The sequence below is a fragment of the Monopterus albus genome, unplaced genomic scaffold, assembly GCF_001952655.1.
Source record: "Monopterus albus unplaced genomic scaffold, M_albus_1.0 scaffold2.1, whole genome shotgun sequence".
Lineage (NCBI taxonomy): Eukaryota > Metazoa > Chordata > Actinopteri > Synbranchiformes > Synbranchidae > Monopterus > Monopterus albus.
In genome coordinates, this window is record NW_018127882.1 from 6,634,202 (window position 1) to 6,653,328 (window position 19,127).

At 41.0% G+C, this 19,127-nt stretch overlaps 2 protein-coding genes across 3 annotated transcripts in view; one reads left to right on the forward strand and one right to left on the reverse strand.

Moving 5' to 3' along the window:
* Nucleotides 1-12,484, forward strand: part of ehd1a (EH-domain containing 1a) — a 16,032-nt gene extending 3,548 nt beyond the window's left edge. Inside the window, exons 2-6 of the mRNA XM_020595705.1 lie at nt 2,309-2,406; nt 6,192-6,433; nt 7,462-7,632; nt 10,872-11,036; nt 11,375-12,484. Coding sequence (XP_020451361.1) covers nt 2,309-2,406; nt 6,192-6,433; nt 7,462-7,632; nt 10,872-11,036; nt 11,375-11,908 — 1,210 coding nt within the window. The 3' untranslated portion in view covers nt 11,909-12,484. The remainder of the gene's footprint in view (nt 1-2,308; nt 2,407-6,191; nt 6,434-7,461; nt 7,633-10,871; nt 11,037-11,374) is intronic.
* Nucleotides 12,485-15,583: 3,099 nt separating this feature from the next.
* On the reverse strand, nt 15,584-18,868 carry map1lc3cl (microtubule-associated protein 1 light chain 3 gamma, like). Of its 2 annotated transcripts, none has more exons than XM_020594539.1 (6): nt 18,782-18,868; nt 18,369-18,505; nt 17,097-17,881; nt 16,920-16,975; nt 16,707-16,813; nt 15,584-16,475 (listed from the first exon to the last, which is right to left on the reverse strand). In XM_020594539.1, exons 3-6 carry the CDS (start codon nt 17,152-17,154, stop codon nt 16,286-16,288), a joined length of 411 nt encoding a protein of 136 aa, XP_020450195.1. In that variant the 5' UTR covers nt 17,155-17,881; nt 18,369-18,505; nt 18,782-18,868; the 3' UTR covers nt 15,584-16,285. The 2 variants fall into 2 exon arrangements, with proteins under 2 accessions (XP_020450195.1, XP_020450205.1); XM_020594549.1 differs by lacking the exon at nt 18,782-18,868 and adding an exon at nt 18,674-18,758.
* Between the last annotated feature and the right edge of the window lie 259 nt (nt 18,869-19,127).

Consider the following 19,127-nt stretch of genomic DNA (forward strand, 5'->3'; position numbering starts at 1 on the left):
TTTAGATAGCTTTGAAAAACCCAAAAGGTAAGGGTTGGTGTATCCTGCCAGTCTTTCTTTCTTTTTTTTTTTTTTCCTTGAACAGTTTTTTTCTTCCATTATTTCTGTTTTGTGGCAGCCTGGTTTCAGATTACCTGCCATCACCTGTGGAGTGATTTTGTACTAGATGTTTTCGTAACAGTAACTTGATCTATTCACTCCTCCAGATGAACCTGATTGTTTTATTTATTTACTTTTTTTTAAGCTCTTGTTGAAAGGTCACTGCTGTCAGAGGGCCCCAATGTGTTTGTGCTCTTTCTGTAAGCCATTAACTAGTAAAACCAGAGTCAGTGAAGTTTAAGTTCTGCACTTATTTACTCCAGCCCACACTGTCCTGTCCTGTCCTGTTCTGTCCTGTCCTTCTCATGACCTTTTATTCCAGGACACTGACGCTGACAGGGTAGGGGCTGACCTATGCATAGCCCTACAGGGCACATAAACAAAAGTAACACAAAGATGCGTGTAGATACTGATTAATGTAATGCACAATTTATTCATATGCACACAGCCAACAAGAGTTTAGAGGAGGTAAAGTGGGGAAAGTGACACAGTTATAACCTCACTGTCCACATCCCCAGTGCTAGCAACCGCCACCCTGTTTCCTCTCTTCTACGGGAAGTTGGGGTTACGGTGTGTGGGAATGTCATAGATCAGGGAGAGACGCAGGAGAGAAAGATCTAGGCTTCCAATACCACCAGACGGGTCTGGTTTTTAACCCAGGTCTTCATACCAGGCCTGCTGCATCACAGAGGAGATGGATTCCTCCCTTTCTTGACACATAATCAAACAGCAAAGGGCTCAGATAGTTCCAGGCCCTTGTTCCTTCTAGGGTCCTCTGTCTCTAAGAATCCCAGCTTGAGAATTTTTTCCTGCTAGATCTATGTGGAAAATGTTAGGGTAGATAAATGGAAAACCTGAGCCAAAATTCCAGCTGAATATCATATCATATGAGACCTCTGTAGGATTTGTGGTGTGTCTGGCCTAAGTGTGGTTGCAGAAGGAATGTGAAAGTGTGGCTCTCCTGGTCTTATGACCCAGTGTCTCTGAGCTCATGCGGTGAGGATCAGTTCAGATAGACTCAAAAGGCAGCAGAGCGAGAAGGGTACACTCAGCTGTGGGGTGTCCTAACAATCCCCTTCTTTGTCCTGAGTGTAACACTGGGCTTGTGCAAAACCACTCATCCTTTCTCACGCTTCATAGCATATACATCTGTCTGTGTTTGTGTGTGTGTGGAGCTTAAATTATGTTGGAGAGCAACATTCTCCCTTTATAGTTTAAACTCGTGTCCCAGCTTAAAGGAATCCATTGTGTAGTGACGTATGATGCGTTGGAAATGACTCAAGTACAATTCGTAAATTATACAGTTTTGCCCCAGTGTTTCCTTAATATTCTTACATCAGTAAAGGTCTCCTACAAGCAAACGCACTCCCCACTGTTTGGAAAATGTGATGATAGTATCATGTAGTCTCACTGTCTTTATAGTAGAAATGACTAAACTAGGTGCAAGGTTAAATATATGGCTGCAACTGACAATTAATTTGCACATTATTTTCTTGATGATGCTTTTTGTGTATAAAACCTCAAGAAATGGAGACAAAGATCCATCCCAAATTGACTTTTAAGCATGAAGAATTTTCCTCAGATTTTTTTTGTTCAACCAAAGATACAAAAGCTCCCTATAATGTAAGACTAGAAAAATCCGCAGTTCTTAACATTTAAAAAGTTGAAACCATCACATTATCATTTTTGCTTGAAAATGAACTTAAATGATTAATTGATCAAAATTGAACAAAAGTTACCTGTTAAATTATCAGCCAGTTAGCTAATTGATTAAACGACTAGCTGTTTAAGCTTGAGTTAAATCTATCCCCAGACATCCAGTATACCATGTGGAAAAACCCCTTTTCTAGAATTAGCCTATTATAATCAATTAAATCTGCAAATGCAAAAGATTTTTAACTGCATGGACTTCTGAAAATGGGAGAGTAGCTGTGCCTTGAACCCGCAGTTTTCCTTCTCACCTGTTGCATTTAGCTGTGTATCTCTTCCACTAATGTTAGTTCCTGAGAACAAGGAGGTTGTTACTGAAAACCCCAGAATAATATCTGGTTAATGCCAAGCTTATGGGTAAACACTCACCCAGATGGTTTTCTCCTACCCTCCCTCTCTACCCCCATGCCTCATGCTTTTTTTTTTTTCTTTCTCCACTCTCTTTTGCTTTCCTTTACTCCCCTCTGTCCCCTGTCTCTTTCCTGTGTTTTCTTGACAGGTTCATGTGTGCCCAGTTGCCTAACCCTGTCCTGGAGAGCATCAGTATCATCGATACTCCTGGAATCCTGTCAGGGGAGAAACAGAGGATAAGCAGAGGTCTGCTTCACACACATTCACCTACACTTTACCCACTCTCACCAATACTCCTGTTTAACAGAGCCATACACTCACGTTTTACTATAACCAGTCTGCATACATGCAGATTAAACCCACAGGAAGTTACAAGGTTAGATATGAAATGGAAACCTACGTGCTCTTCCTTTCCGCGAGTCTCTGGTACATCTGTTTGGCAAGTGCTCTGCTAAGTCAGCTGTAGTAGGTTCTGTCAAACCTGTATTCAACTCTTATCACCCTCCAGTCAAAGCCTAACCAAACAGGCCATGTGAATCTGATGGAGCCCTTCACAGCTTGACAACATCAGTGAAAGGATGCGGAACACTTAGAAGTTCATGGCTCTGTACCTGTGGTTTTGTTGGCACTGTCCTTATTTCACATCCTTCCCTCTTTTTTGTTCTCTTTTTTTCCTGTTCTCACTTCGGCCTGTAGCTCGTTTTATACTAAAAATTATTTCCTCTATTCAGCTGTTTTGTCATTCTGCGTATCCCCTCTGTTTGCCCTGTGCTGTGTCATTTATCATTTGAGTCATTTCCCTGTGCCCTGGGAGAATAATTCATAGTTTTATTCATTCACATGCTCCAACTGTGCTTTGACCTGCAGGCTCACCCCAGAATTGCCACATACACAGTTTTCTTCTTGCTTTTGATGATGCTACACAACTCGGGCAGAAGATAATAGGGCAGCTGACCATTGCTTCTGCTTTTCTACCTGATTTCAGCCCCTTTAAGAGGAAGCATACAGCCAGTAGAGTTTGTGTCCTCTTGGGAAAGGAAGTGGAGTAAAATAGCAATCGTTTCCCAAGACTGACCCACCACCACTACTACTATTACTACTGCCTGTGTTGAGATCTGACAGTCTGCCCTTTATTACTGAGTCTGGTTTCCCATGAGAAGAAGAAGGATCATGGAAAAATATTAAAAAGTAGATCTCAAATGAAAGTGAATAATTCTAAGGTATCGTTTAAACAGAAGTGTCAAAATTCGTAGCTTTTCTATATGAGGATTTGTTGCATTTCATCGTTGTATAAATGTGCTAATATCTTTGAATTCTGGATTGTTGGAAGCACAAAACAAGCCATTTGAAATGATTTTTTTACTGTTTCTGAGATTTTATAGATCAGTTAATGGAGAAAATAATCTGATTAAGCAATAATGGCAATCTGTAGTTTCATCATTTGAAAAGGCCAAACTGGTGACTGTAAACATAGAAGCACAAATTAGTGCCATCTGATAAGGAACCAACAAAAGTGTGTGTACAGTATAAATGAAAAGCCTGGCAGGCTGGGTCATGTTGGGGTGACCCTGCCTAACAGGAGGAGGAGCAAACGAAATATAATGCCTCATATGTCAGACAGCTCTATACATATTTCCATATTCTTAATCTCAAAAACACATTATTTTCCTATTTCTCAAGCTCACAGACACACTCTCACATATTATCCTTTACTCTGTTTCTGTATAAACATGCTGTAGTTTTCAGATGTACTGTATTCACTGTGTCAGATAAAAACAGGACTGATGGTGCAGCTCAGGTGTGATGGCCATTACTCATAGGCAGATGTTGGGCTTGTACCACGCTGCAGAAAGCTATGCTATTATTTCAGAATGTCACATACTTTTAAAATAGCATGCAGGACAGTGTTGTGTCAAAAAATTTCTCAGGTTTAACTGCTGACGTAACAACTTTGAGAGAGTGAAGAGAGATTTGCATTTCGAAACAGGGAAACTCTGTTTCCCCATTCATGGATGCCAAGTGTTTTTACTGCAGAATGCTTTGGAGATGGATTACTTTTTTGATTAGATCAGCGAGTGTGGTTCACTGCTTGTTCTTGTTGGACCAGGAAGTCATGAAAACAGTTTTGCAGAGCTGGCTGATGTCTTTCCCATAGTCACTTCTGATGACACGAGTACTAACATGCTTGATGCTGTGCTACAGATAAGTGCGAGTTACTGGACATATCCCACTGTGTTGGTGCATATGGTAGAGACATACCAGTTGCTGATGGTTACATGCTATAAACCAGTCTAAGCTTGAGCAGCTGTCTGTCTTGATTCCCTGACGCTTGTTGAAACCAGACTCAAGAGGGAATGGGCAAATGTCCTCGGCCAGATCCTGTGGGGATCTTTGGAGTAATTCCCACTTTATGCTCCTCTACTATCACATGTCATGCACGCAAACTCCTTGTGCAGAGGGTGTTTTCCTACAACATATCTTCTGTATCTCTCCTCACATTTTTCTTACTTTCACTTTTATTCATACCATGTCTTTCTGTTTCTCAATCTCCTTTTTTGTCCATCTGTATTGGTCTCATTTTCTCTCTCCATCTGTGTGGGGATCTTTGGAGTAATTCCCACTTTATGCTCCTCTACTTTCACATGTCATGCATGTAAACTCCTTGTGCAGAGGGTGTTTTCCTACAACATATCTTCTGTATCTCTCATTACATTTTTCTTACTTTCACTTTTATTCATACCATGTCTTTCTGTTTCTGTCTCCTTTTTTGTCCATCTGTATCAGTCTCATTTTCTCTCTCCATCTGTATAGTCAATCATTCTCTCTTCTATACATGTGCTTGGACAGAGACAAAAGCCAGTAATGGAATGTATGTACCACAGATATGACGCTGATTGTGCAGCAGCCGAGAAACTTTTAGAACAACTACATTCCTCTCTGAACAGTTGATGAGCAGATGCTGATCAGAACCAACATTTTCTCTTCCTCCCTCTCTCTGCAGATTCTTGAAACAAAGGAAAGTACAGATGCGCCTTTCTTATGTAATTTGAGTTGGCCCCATAGTTTATCAAATAACTAAGAAGTGAATAGTGCAGTCATTACTATGCTTGGAGACGGAAGTTTGTTTATAGCACAGTCCATCTGAGGCTTGAAACGTTTGGGTGTTACTGTTGAATGACACAGCATTGCATCTCATTTTCACATATTTGCTCTTTCGCTTCCTTTTATCTTTCATTATTGGCAAGCTTTGTTTTTCATAAGGCACATTAACAAACGCTGTTCCGGACAAAGATTGTTTCATTCTTGAGACTAATATACGACAAGTCAAATTGCCCAGTTGGACTTGGGTTCAAATGATTATTACCTTTTATACACCAGTCTCTTTCCTCTCAGCAAAGCTAGTTAATAGTTAGTTAAGGGAAAAACTTGAAAGCTCTTATCTAAACATGTAACTTAGATTAGCAAAAATGGCCCAAGGAGCTGCAGTATTGTCTTTTTCTTCTCATTTTTGATCATACACACTGTAGACTAGTTTTAGATTCATCTTGGCTTCCTTCCATTAAATACACACCTTTCTTTTTAAAATCAGGCAATATTTCCACTATTCAGTAACACCTGCATAGCAAGACTTATCTTTACCAGGACGTTTCTTCCTGGGGGAAAAGGTTCAAGTGAACACCTGACTTGACTCTTGCAGTACTGACAGAAGTGTAAATGGGCTTTTTACCGAGTTTATCAAAACAACAACTAAACATGCATTCACTGGAGAATGGGGGAAGTTAGAAATAAAGGTCTCTGCCACTGAGGTAAATACAGGAATTGAGAGGCATTGAAAATGAAGTAGTGAAGGCTATCTTCTGTATTACCAAATGTCAGATTGACTCATTTTATTCCGATCATATCTTGGTCTATTTAGACTGAATCAGTTTAAATAAAGCCAGTAACCAGGCAACATTTGAAGTTGTTAGAATGCAAATACTGTACACATCCCATCCTTAAACAGCCTGTCTCCTCTGCGTTTCCCGTTCCAGGTTATGATTTTGCTGCAGTGCTGGAGTGGTTTGCCGAACGCGTGGACCGCATCATCCTCCTGTTTGATGCCCACAAGCTTGACATCTCTGATGAGTTCTCCGAGGTGATCCGAGCGCTCAAGAACCACGAGGACAAAATGCGCGTAGTGCTGAACAAGGCGGACCAGATCAGCACTCAGCAGCTGATGAGGGTCTATGGAGCGCTGATGTGGTCTCTGGGAAAAATCATCAACACGCCTGAGGTAAAAAGCAACAGTTTTTCATGTGTGCCCTTACATTTTCTACAGATTTTAGATGTATTGCATTTCTTCATGAAAAGTGACTGGCATATGTTTGTCATACTAACGGCAAGAACTTGCCCTCTAGAGCAGGTATTAATTGGTTGTCAGATGTCCTTATAGTGCGGTCTGAGTCTGTTAATGTTTTGAGGGAAAATGTAGCCACCTGAGGCAGGTTTAGACAGAGGTCAGATGACTTTAATGGGGGGGGGCAGACAAGCGCGACATATTTTCTGATGTGCGCGCTCTGTCCGCTGGTGGGAGTGTGCTCACCCATGTGTGTGAGCATTGGGGTAGAACTCCGCTGTTTTCAATACAGAGCAGAGGACAATTGTAAATGCACAACCATGTAGAGACAAAAATTACATGCCGTCATGTAAATAAGATAACACAAGACTATTTAGTTTGTTTAATAAAAGAACATTGTATAGACCTGTTCTATGGGAAAGGTAACCCAATATAATGGTAGGGGAAGTACTGTTTCCAGCCAGTGATCTCAGCTTGTCACTGTTTAAAAAAAAACAAACAAAAAAAAAAAAACTTCAGTATATTATTATACAGTAGTGAAAGACAGTTTTAATACCATCTGTCTTAGATCCAAAGTCCTGCCAGATATCACGTGACATGGCTTGTCTTATGATTTGACTGTCAAGTTAATGTTTGATCCAGGTTCATATTCATAAACTGATCACAGAGAAACCTTTGGATCATGTAGATCATTGACTTTGAGAGTGTGCTGCTTTGTGAAACACCTCTACATGATGTGAAAGCTGGACATATCAGTCTTATTATTTTTATTATTACTTCACTTTCAACCTCAGTCTTATTATGTTGTCACGCATCCTGTTTTTGAGGTTTGCACTTCTGTCTGTGTCTGTTTCTAGTTGAATCGCACTGTGATGTGTGTAACCTGTGAACAAACTTCCACTCATATGGAACTTGATGGGCAGTAGAGATTAATGGAAATGGAACTTGTGCCAACTTTGTTCCAGGTGGTGCGTGTGTACATTGGATCCTTCTGGGCCCAGCCCCTGTTGGTGCCAGATAACAGGAAGTTGTTTGAGGCAGAGGAGCAGGACCTATTCATGGACATCCAGTCTTTGCCACGAAACGCAGCACTACGCAAACTCAATGACCTCATCAAGCGTGCACGCCTTGCCAAGGTCGGTGTCAGCGCAACTACACAGCCATGCTAGTGGCTCTTTTAGACACATTCTGGTGTCTGCATGCTAACATGCTCAAAGTGGTAATGCTAACTTGCTGTTTAACATGGTCACCTTCTTAATTTAGGATGTTAATCTTCCAACATTTGCTAATTAGCACAAAATACAAAAAGTCATTAGTATGTCCTTATGCATTTGGTAAAAGGAAAAACTGACAAATGAGCTCTTTGACCTGATGATGGCAGCAGATGAAAAGTCAAGGGATGACCAGAATTATCACAGTTCTTCCTGTGGGGGACATGAATTTCATAACAGTCTGACATCTGTCAGAAATCACTGATGTGAACCCACTGGTGGTGCTTAAAGACTCGTTAAGGAATCAGCAAAGTCGGTCATCCTCTGGAGAACATGAATGTCCCCCCCAGACACATGCACCTAAACATTGTCACGGTCATTTTAAAATAGGTTCAAACATCCAAGAACAAATGACTCAATGGACAAAACAGCCCACCCTGTTCAATGTTCACATCTTTGTTGCTTAAGCCACTGTTTTAACTTTGTAGGAAAGACTGGGAGTTCAGATTGTGATTTAAATAATTTTGTAAAGTGTTCCATGGTTGTTAGCTTTTTACTGACGAACATGACTGGTGGTTCTGCACCTTTGACCTCTGTAGTTCTCATTTACTACCCCTCTAGTCTTGACACATTTGTTGTTGAGAGATTTCCAGCAGTACCAAAGTGGTGGGCCTACTGATATTACATTGCTATCCATTGAGCCATGCTGCTTGAGAAGTTTTAAAAATCCCCACCTGATTAACAAGCTGCATCATCACATCTTATTTTCACTCACCACTGCCCCCTGACTTCCCAACTGCACAACAGAGGGATTTTACACAGGAAAAACATCCAGTTTTATGCAACTTTGTGTTCAGTTTCTAAACTACCCACAGGCAGAAGTGTCTGTTAATTATAGCAATCTGGTAAACAAGGAACCTTGTAACATTTACAAGAAGGGATAATTTTTCTGCTACCAGTCTGTATGTACAGTGGCAAGAAAAAGTATGTGAACCTTTTGGAATGTCATGGTTTTCTGCATTAATTTGTCAAAATGTGACCTGATCTTCATCCAAGTCAAGAGTATTGACAAATATAATGTGCCTAAAATAATAACACAAATTCTGATCTTTCATGTCTTTATTGAGAACAACTATAAAAACCTCATAGTGCTAGTGGAAAAAGTATGTGAACCCTTGAGTTAATGACCTCCAAAAAAGCTAACTGGAGTCAGGTGTTGGCATACCTGGAGTTTTGTTAAGAAAATGAGTTAGGAGGTGTGAACTAGAGCTACTTTGATAGATAAAAACCACTCAAACCTTTTGAGTTTGCTCCACACAAGAAGAATATGCTTATGCGAGCCCTGCCTCGCCAAAAAGAGCTTTCAGAGGATCTACGATCAAGAATTGTTGATTTACATAAAGCTGGGAAGGGTTATAAAGTGGTTTCAAGGACTTTAGAAATTCACCAGTCTACAGTTAGGCACACAATCTACAAATGGAGACACTGTGGGACAGTGGCTATTCTACCAAGAAGTGGGTGCCCAGTCAAAATGACCCCAAGAGCACAACGAAGACTCACCAATCAGGTAAAGAAACAACCCTGAGTGTCAGCCAAAGATTTGAAGGCATCATTGGAACTGGATAACATCTATGTTCATGAGTGTACAGTACGTAAAACACTGAACAAGCAGGGTGTCTATGGCAGGACACCACAAAGGAGGCTGCTGCTTAGTAAAAAGAACATTGATTCAAGTCTGAAGTTTGCAAAAGAGCACATTGACACTCCACAGCATTGATGGCAAAATGTTTTGTGGACTGATTAAACTGAGAAACTATTTGGAAAGAACACGCAGCACTACATCTGGTATAAAAAGGGCACTGCATATCATCATGAAATCATTATTCCAACCGTAAAGTAAGGTGGAGGAAACATCATGATTTGGGCCTGCTTTGCTGCATCAGGGCCCTGCCAGCTTGCAATCATTGAGAGGAAGATGCATTTCAAAAAATTCTTTAGGGTAATGTGGGAATGTTTGTACATCAGCTGAAACTCTGTAGAAGTTGGGTGATGCAACAGGACAATGACCCAAAACCCCGAAGCAAGTCCACAACAGAATGGTTTCAGAAAAACAAAATCTATCTTTTGCAGTGGCCAAGTCAGAGCCCAGACCTCAACACAATAGAGATGCTATGGAATGACTTGAAGAGAACCATACATGAGACATACAAAGAATATGACAGGTCTAAAGCAGTTCTGCAGGAAGAATGGGCTAAAATTCCTCCTGAACAACATGCAGGTCTGATCCACAGCTACAGGAAGCATCTGGTTGAGGTTATTGCTGCCAAAGTGGGGTCAACCAGTTATTAATTCCAAGGGTTCACTTACTTTTTCCACTGCCATGATGAATGAGACATGAAATATCAGATTTTTTATTTTTTTATTTTAGGCATATTATAATTTGTCAGTACTCGACTTAGATGATCAGATCACATTTTATGACAAATTAATGCAGAAAAATTTGAAATTCCAAAAGGTTCATATACTTTTTCTTGCCACTGTACATTGAGTTGATCCCTAAGTTTAAAGATTCCACCAGACATGTTTTAAATTTATGAAAATTCTCTGCTTTGGAAATAACATCTACCCCTTCAGTCTCATACATAAATATTTTATTTACTAGTTAAACAACTTTAAAAGGTTAACTACTGGACACAAGATGCCCCCTGTTTCACTGTAAAGTTCATTTTCAACGAGTGTAGGTTTCAGTTTTCCCACATGACACTTGTGTAAGTTGTATATTTGATAATGACTGGCGTTCAAACGGACTGTGATTTCACAAATCATCCTCAGAGGCACACGCCTTGAACTGAGTGAGGTAGGCACTGAGAAACATTCAGCAAATTATTTGATTTGATTTATTTATTCTTTCAAGCATGTAAAAACAGTTGATATATCAACACAATTTTACACATATCCAACAAATGCTAATCCAATATCAATTTGCTTATACCTAGTACATGCTTGAATGGAGTAGGAAGAAGTCAGACTTATCCAGTCCTACCCCATGACATCACCTTTAGCTAAATCAAAATCCTAATAAACAATCCAACTCCCCACATTTACCCCAAAATCACGGGTCAGTAATCAATGAAAATATGTGCTGTCTCTCTTATGTTCTCCAGGTACATGCCTACATCATCAGCTCTCTGAAAAAGGAGATGCCAAGTGTGTTTGGAAAGGACACCAAGAAGAAGGAGCTGATAGCCAGTCTGGGAGAAATCTACCATAAGCTTGAGAAGGAACACCAGATCTCACCTGGAGACTTTCCCAGTGTCACCAAGATGCAGGTGAGATAAAGACAAATATCGACCTACACAGCAGAATAAGATGCATTCTCCAGACCTGAAGATTTTGATGAATTAAGTTATTTTTGTTGTAATAGAAATTCAGTTAAGAGTAGAAATTCAGTTAAGAGTAGAATGACCTTCCAACCTTTACTCTCTTCACATCTTTGCCCTTCTTTCCTGCCCATACCTTCAGGGTGGGCCAGAGCAGGGATGAGATTTATTTTTCCTGGTGTGGCAGGAAATCCTGCTTCTTGTATGCTGCTCCCATTGGTAGCCGTTGAAGACTGATTTATTTCTATCACCAATTCCTGTTTTCTCTCAAACCATGATCCCTTCAGGAGCTGCTGAATGGCCAAGACTTTACCAAGTTTGCTTCGCTGAAGCCCAAGCTGCTGGAGGCAGTGGAGGACATGCTCGCCAATGACATCGCCCGTCTCATGGCCCTGGTGCGCCAGGAAGAGGCCACCATGCCTAGCCAGTCTGTCAAGGGTGGAGCCTTTGAGGGAACCATGAGTGGTCCCTTTGGTCATGGCTACGGCGAGGGCGCCAGTGAAGGCATTGATGAGTTGGAATGGGTAGTGGGTCGCGACAAACCTACATATGATGAGATCTTCTACACCCTCTCTCCCATCAACGGCAAGGTGTCTGGTGCTGCAGCCAAGAAGGAGATGCTGAAGTCCAAGTTGCCCAACACGGTGCTAGGAAAGATCTGGAAGCTAGCAGATGTGGATAAAGATGGCCTCCTCGACGATGAGGAGTTTGCTCTCGCCAACCATCTAATCAAGGTGAAGCTGGAGGGCCATGAGCTGCCATCCTCGCTTCCTGATCACCTGATACCCCCGTCCAAACGTGGGACAGTCCTTCAGGCCTAGAGGAGGAGGGAGCAGCCTGGAGATGAGCCACGTTGATGCTATGCGTCATGTTTGGGACTCTCCAGGCAAAAGGTCCAACCACAAGCATCGACAGCATCATCCCCCATCAAGCTGTGAGTCTCCAGGCATCTTCACGTGGCCTGAGGAGGTATCGCTTTGATTGTTTTCACCAGAGAGAGACTGGAGGGTTTCATGGGGAGTGTGGGGAAAGGACAGGTCCATCTGTGTTGGGGGATAAAGTTCAGGTATCTATTGGAAATAAATAGGGGTGGGGAGTTGGCAAATGATGAAAAGACATTACTACATCGTGAACTGATGGGTAGCTGGAGGTTGCATGATGGTTCTGAACTTGGATTTGTACATCTGTGTAAAAGATGTCTTATAAGCATATGGTCCATATTATTTTATGTTGATCCAAAGAAAAGGTTTTTTTCATTTGGAAGAGAGGAAACAAATCAAAACCTTAATTGTTTTATCTATATTTTTGTATTTCCTGACTGCTAACCTTGACTCTTTCCAAATGCTTCCCTTTTTATTAATTTGCCAGATAAATAAAGAGGAATATGCATCACTGAACTCATGGTTATGTAGATTTTTATTGAATCTTTCTGTAATACCTGACATTAATTTGTCTATCCAGACATTTGACAACAGAACAATGTTATGAGAAGAGCCACTTATTAAAATTGGGAAAGACTTCTAAAATCATTTTTTTGCTCTAACTCTGAAATGAATTGTAGTTTGTTTATGTTTTGTGTTTTTTTTTTGTAACCATTTGTCAGTGAGGGTCATACCAAGGACTGTGGTTTAGAGGTAATCCACAGGCTACCTTTTTATTTTGGAATTTGAAACTTTCACTGAAGTCTGCTGCCATCTATAGTCCAGAAAGAGTTAAAAGAGCCTCAGCAGGACATGGTATAAGGACATTTACCCATGAAACAAGTCGTTTCTTATTGTGTATTTGTAGGCCAAATTGAGAACTGTGGTGGAAATGGACACATAGATCATCTGTGGAGCAGTACAAGGACACGTGGAGATACTTTACAAAAAAAAAAAAATCAGTCCAGGCTCAGGGGATGAGTAGAAATTGCAAACGGAAAGACAGGAAGCTCTTACATATGGCACTTGAGCCTGAATATAGACAAAGTTGTCATCATTTCACATATCATTCACTTAGTAAACCTACACTAGATAGCCTGAATCTACTCTTAGGTCTATTTGCATGATTCAAATGGGTTGTAGATATAAAAAAACTGAAATGTAAATCAGCTGCATCACAACAATTAATAGTACATTTAATGAGACACTTGACGCTTTGTGTTTCCAAAGGAAACGGCAACAAGGTCAAGAATTATGTAAACTCATTCCTCTTATTTCCTCAGTTTGGAGCCATCAGCTGGTCCTAACCCTGGATTTTACTTTGCATGACTGAATGCATCTCTTCCTCATCAGGACACTCATCCTCCATGGAGACTCATTTGTATTCCACTCACTGAGTCATGATCCGTCAGCTGTAGTTACACATGATCTCCACCAGCTGCTTAGCTTCTTTCTTTTTTTATAACCACAGCACCAGGTGATTTCATGTTTAGTTAAGTCCAGAGATGCTCTCTTCTGTTAAGTTATTACAAGTGTTGTGTTTGGATAGACTGACTTTATGTGGCTGTGTCCTCTGCTACTGCTCATATCTACACCTCATATCATCATCATAAACACATAGCAAAGACAAACAAATTTTCCGATCCCTGACTGCTAGATCAACTTGCTTCCAAGTTTTGGAAATTTTATGAAGCATCTTACTGATACCATACATTTCTAAAAGGAAATGCAGGTTGCTTTTCTTTCAGTTGTTAAAATGTGAAAGCATTTAGTGATGAATAAATGAAGACTGTATTCATGTTATGTAACAAAGACAAACAGGCAGTGAAACACTGATGTTAACTTCCTTCAGAAAACTTTTAGTGGCCAGTAATTTACAGCTCTTGTTCTGTTAATGATAATGTGTTTGCAGAAAGCTGCTGGAATGCCCACGGTGGTGTGAAGTGAGAGATGCCGTGACTGTACACTGGGTGTTTGGATAGCGCCGCCCTCCTCCAGTGTATATCTCTGCTTTACATTGCTTCCTTCTTCCTGTCTTCCTCTGCAAGTGTTCCTTCTGTGTCAAAAAATAACCTCTCCATAATAATCAACCCTGTGACACACTGACCCCTGCAGATAGTTAACTGGATCAGGCCTATATAACACTGTCATGTGGAGGGAGTGCCACGTCTCACAGGCAGGTGAGGAATGAGTAGTATTTGTACAGTATATATGAGTACTAGTACTCAGGGAAAGTGTAACACAGCCACGACCTCGGTTACAATAGATCATTTTTATGTTTGATGCCTTAACTTGTTTTAAAGGGTAATACCATTATTCTGTGGCTTCACAAAAAAAAACCCTTCAAACTCTTCAATCATGACCTCAAAACATCCCTGACTATAAATTAAAAACCTCAACTGTGACTTGAAAGGTTGATGTTTTAAAGGGGCTGGTTTTTCAAGCAGCACTTAAAATGCTGCAGTTGTAAAGTTGCCTGTAGAGTGGCTTCAGACACGTGTCAGACCGTCTTTATTGTGCTTTAGATGTAATTTTCAATGGGTAAAATTTCCATTTGCACATCAATCGACACTCAATAACCTATAATGACCAACTAAAACATTTTTGATATTTTTGCAAATGTTTTTAAATGAACAATTCAAAGTGTTCATTTACAGAAGCATTCAGACTCTTGCCTTTGGTCAGGTACATTCATCTTGACTGGAGTCCACCTGTGGTGAATTGAATTGACTGGACAGGGTTTAGAAAGGCACACACCTAAGGTCACACAATTCACACTGCAAAACTCACAGCAGCATTAAGAGGACCCTGAGAGCAGGAGGAAAACTCTGGTCTTATGAGACAAAAACTGGACAGAGCTCCAACGTATGAACACCCAGCACTGCTCATCACCTGCTAACACATCCCTACTGTGAAGCATGGTGGGGGCTTTTGGGGCACTTTCAGCAGTAGGGACAGGGAGACTCATCTGAATTGTAAGGATGAATATAGACAGACAACCTGCTCCTGAGTGCACACAACCCAAGAGTGGGACACTTCACCTTTCAGCATGACAATGACATGAAGCACACAGCTCCAGGAAACAATGCACTGGCTTCAGGACAAGAGTCTGACTGTCCCTGAGTGGCTGAGCCAAAGCCCAGACATAAACCTGCAGAATATCTGGCGAGACCTGAAGATGGATGTTCACAGACACTTCCCATCCAGTCTAAGGGAGCCTGAGAGGATCTGCCAGGAAAACGGGGATAAACGGCCCAAATCCAGGTGTGTAGAGACTTACCCAGGAAGACTCAAAGCTGTAATTGCTGCTGAAGGGACTTTTGCAAAGTACCGAATTAAGGATCCAAAGACTTTTGTAAATGAGACATTTAAGTTTTTTTGATAACTTTGTTAGCCATTTAAAACTGAATCTGCAACAATGTGAATGATGTCTGTAGCTACTGTAAAGGAACAAACTGACAGTTCATGATGCATCATACTGTCACTCATGTAACCTTCATTTTCTTCTACGAACACACTTAAGTAAATATGACTCAAAGATAATAAATTAAAAGACAATTGTTTATTTTTGGTATACTGACAGCTGGATACAGAAAAAATCAGGGCAACATAAAATCTACATCCATGTCTTCACTGAGTGTCTCAAGATCCTGGTGCACAATTTCACATTTTTGAGGGAAGAAGAGGCAAAGAAAGGAAAGGAGGAAGTGGAGGTAAGTGCTACAAATTCAGTCTTACTACCAGCAAGATTTGTGAAGTGTGAAGGTTTTTACTGAACTGCAACAACATCAGCTGAAAACAGGTTTGTTTGTCATAGAGGCCAAAGGACTATTTAGATTTTTTACCTGGTAATGCACAATAATATAATCACAATACTGTCTTCACATTGTTGGAGCACAGGAAAAATGAGAGGGTGAGAACAGCACTCAGTTTGTTACATCTTCTTGGCCATTTCCCTAATTTAAAAAAAACTAATTCTGTGTTGGCTTCTACTTTTTCTTCTAACATCTCATAACATGATCAGTTCATCAAGTCACTCAGTCCAAAATGTCATCAGGGAGCCTTGTCCACATCAGAGTGCGAGCACAATGAAAAGAGGATGGGGGTGGGGTGCTGTTTAAAAGTCCAGAAATGTTCATGAGGTAGGCTGACATACAGTTTGGGGCTAAAAACTGGGCACAAACAGTCTCAGCTTGGATTGGTTTGTCTGTCTTTTCCAGTTTGGTTGTGTGGTGTCAGCTATTGGTCTGGGCTCAGATTATCTGATGTGCTTTGGTCTCAGTGGGGAGACCCGTCTACTGGTTGAGGTGCTCCGAACATCTCCTGTGAGGCATAGGTGATGTAGAGGAAGCCGTCAGCGTCGCTGTAACGGGAGTAAATCTCGCCCATGCTGGAGGACATGCACGACATGCTCTTCTCCGCCACCAGTAGAAACAGAGCCTGGGTGGAGTCCAGAGCAATCTTATTCCTAAAAGAGACATTTGGAGAGCTGGATAAACAACGGAAAACAAAGGAGAAGAAAGTATGAGGGAGGCAGAGGTGTGGAGAAGCTGGTAGAGAACAAAGGCAAATCTGACAGCTTGGGGAAGAAAGAGGTAGGAGGGTTGAAATGACAAGAAAAATCAAAACAAGTCCATTGAAGAGTGAGGAGGAGGAGGAATTAGATGGTTGGAAACATATAGTACATCAAAGCATTTACCTGAGCAGGCAGAGGAACTGACCCAAGGTGAACTCGAAGGGAACCAAGAACTTTGTTTTGTCCAACAGGGGGAGAGTCTTTTCACGGATGTAACGTTCAACAATGACCTGAACCCAAGAACATGTGTGATCAGCTGATGGTGCAATTGCATGCAGCAAAGAAGTAGAAACGGTGATTAAATGCATCACATTTGTCAATTTTAGACCAACTCACTGGCAGCTTATTGGGGAATTTAGACCGAATACTGCACACTTCATCTTTTCTTGTTGCTAAAGAGAAAGAGCACACTGGTTTATACACATTCTACACTTTTAAAACCAGCATGTGTACACTGTGAGGTCAATGTGTGAATGCAAGTAGGTGTAGAAGTTCAAGAAATCAGTGACCTACCGAGACATTTCCTCTGCTTGAAAGGCAACATCTCCATAGATTTTTCAAAAGGAGCCATGTTGTTTTTCAGTTTGCAGAGACCAGTGGCGATGCAGGCGTTGCGGCTGGTGGCGCCAGGTGTGGCGGTCCTGCCCTGGCTGACAGTGAAGTCCCCTCGGGTGGAGGTGAGCAAACTTAAATGAGCTGCTGTGAACACTGGGGTTTTATAGGAGTCAGAGCAGGGAGGAGTTGAAATGTGACACCAACAGAAAAAGACACCCTCCTCGTCCTGGTGGACAGTGTGTGGATGTGGGGATGCATCTATGCCTGTGTGAGCTCTTCACTGGTTCAGACCAGATTCCCATGCACGTGATGGCTGGAACATTCTCACATCTACCTGTGACGATGGCGCTGCGGTCACGTACACATGTACTTGTACACAGAGGAATACAAGCATGAAGTATAATTGGAGCAGCCCACCATGTGAAGAGCACGAAGGACGCATGGCATTAATGATTCAGACAAACGGCGACACCAGAGAAACCACCTGTCTTTAAACACGGCTGGACGACCCAAACTTACACTGAGAAACCTGATGCCAGCTCTATCAAAGGTCAGAATATCTCTTGACCTTTGGCCTCATCACTAGAGTGCTGGTTTCAGTATGTGTTTCCATCAGGCACAATATCTCCAGATGATTGTAGCCAATGGGATGTCAATCAGTTATGTGTCCAAATTTTCCTCCTTGCGGTTGCAATCCAGTGATAATATTGTTATAACACCTTTTCCTGCTAGGAGAAGGTTTGCTGTGAAAACAAAAAACAGATTTGCAGGTGAAATCACCAAATCTAGATTTTAAATAAACATAAAACTGGGACAAAGATTTGAATCATTGCTGGAAAGAAGAACTGATAAATCTAATTTTAATGGTTGGTCTAACAGCTGTTTTGGTCACATCATATGATCTCCATCAGCAGATAGTTTGCTCACTTGTCACTCAATCACGTGTTCAAATTTCCATGTCTTAAGGACTTGAAGCCAAATAGGAACCGAGCAACCTCCATCTGCTGCAGAAGATCAAATGATGCTTTTAAAAGCTTCACACCAGCTACAAAAGAGACCCTGAGGAGAGACTGATTTTATCAACTGAGCAAAAACTGGTTGAAAAGTTAGTTATTTAAAAATACCTGTCTCGTAATCTTTGTTTCAATAGCATTTAAAACACTACTCTATAACGTGAAGCAGCTTTTGCTGTATGTTCAATCAAATAATATAGTGTGTATGCAAAATAACCTTGTTCTTTAAGGGGGACTATGGTCAGGTTGTAGGTCAGGGGCCTGTGGAAACATTATTAGGGGCAAAAACTGTGTTGTGAGTGAGGATCACCCTCTACTGGTTGAAAGGTGGCACCAGCGCAGAGTGCAGTGCACCTGAAAGGCATACAGAATATGTTATTAGCTTATTAACAGCAGTTGGTATAATTTAAGGCTGCAAAATGAAACCTGTGACAATGAACATTTTAACACTCATAAATAGAAAAACTTGGATGAAGCAGGTGTAAAAGACTAGAGTCTAACTGTAATCTTGTTTGTACCCACCAAAATAACAGAAGGCCCTGGTAAAGCCAAGAGCAGCCAGCAGATTTGATAATAAGATTATTCTCACTTGATCTCACTTAAGTTTAAAAGGAATCTGAATCTTCTTACATGTCAGACCTACTGTGAGATTCATTTGTTGAGGGCTTCAGGCACAAATGTGATGCTGGGCCCCCTTTAACCCCCACCTGTCCAGGCTGGCCATTTACTCCAGTACACTGCAGAATACATCGCTTCATTATATGTCCTAAGGTCTACTGTGCCAGTTAGTCTTTGGAAAACTGATTAAACACATCTTTAAGATTATTGCACTATTTGAACATAAAATAAACTAAAATAAACATCCCAAAACTAGATTTTGACACAAGGTCAAACTTTATTTAATACCTGATATACCGTACACTACAGGCTATATTATAAAGGACTGTATATTCAGTGCTTTGTGTGTAAAATCTTT

Bases quoted from the DNA above. Each gene is read 5' to 3' on its own strand.
- map1lc3cl (XM_020594539.1), bottom strand. From the start codon at position 17,154: ATGGCTCCTTTTGAAAAATCTATGGAGATGTTGCCTTTCAAGCAGAGG. The intron at 16,976-17,096 runs GTAGGTCACTGA...CTTTCTCTTTAG, and splicing joins CAAGCAGAGGAAATGTCTCG to CAACAAGAAAAGATGAAGTG. The intron at 16,814-16,919 runs GTGAGTTGGTCT...TCTTGGGTTCAG, and splicing joins AATTCCCCAATAAGCTGCCA to GTCATTGTTGAACGTTACAT.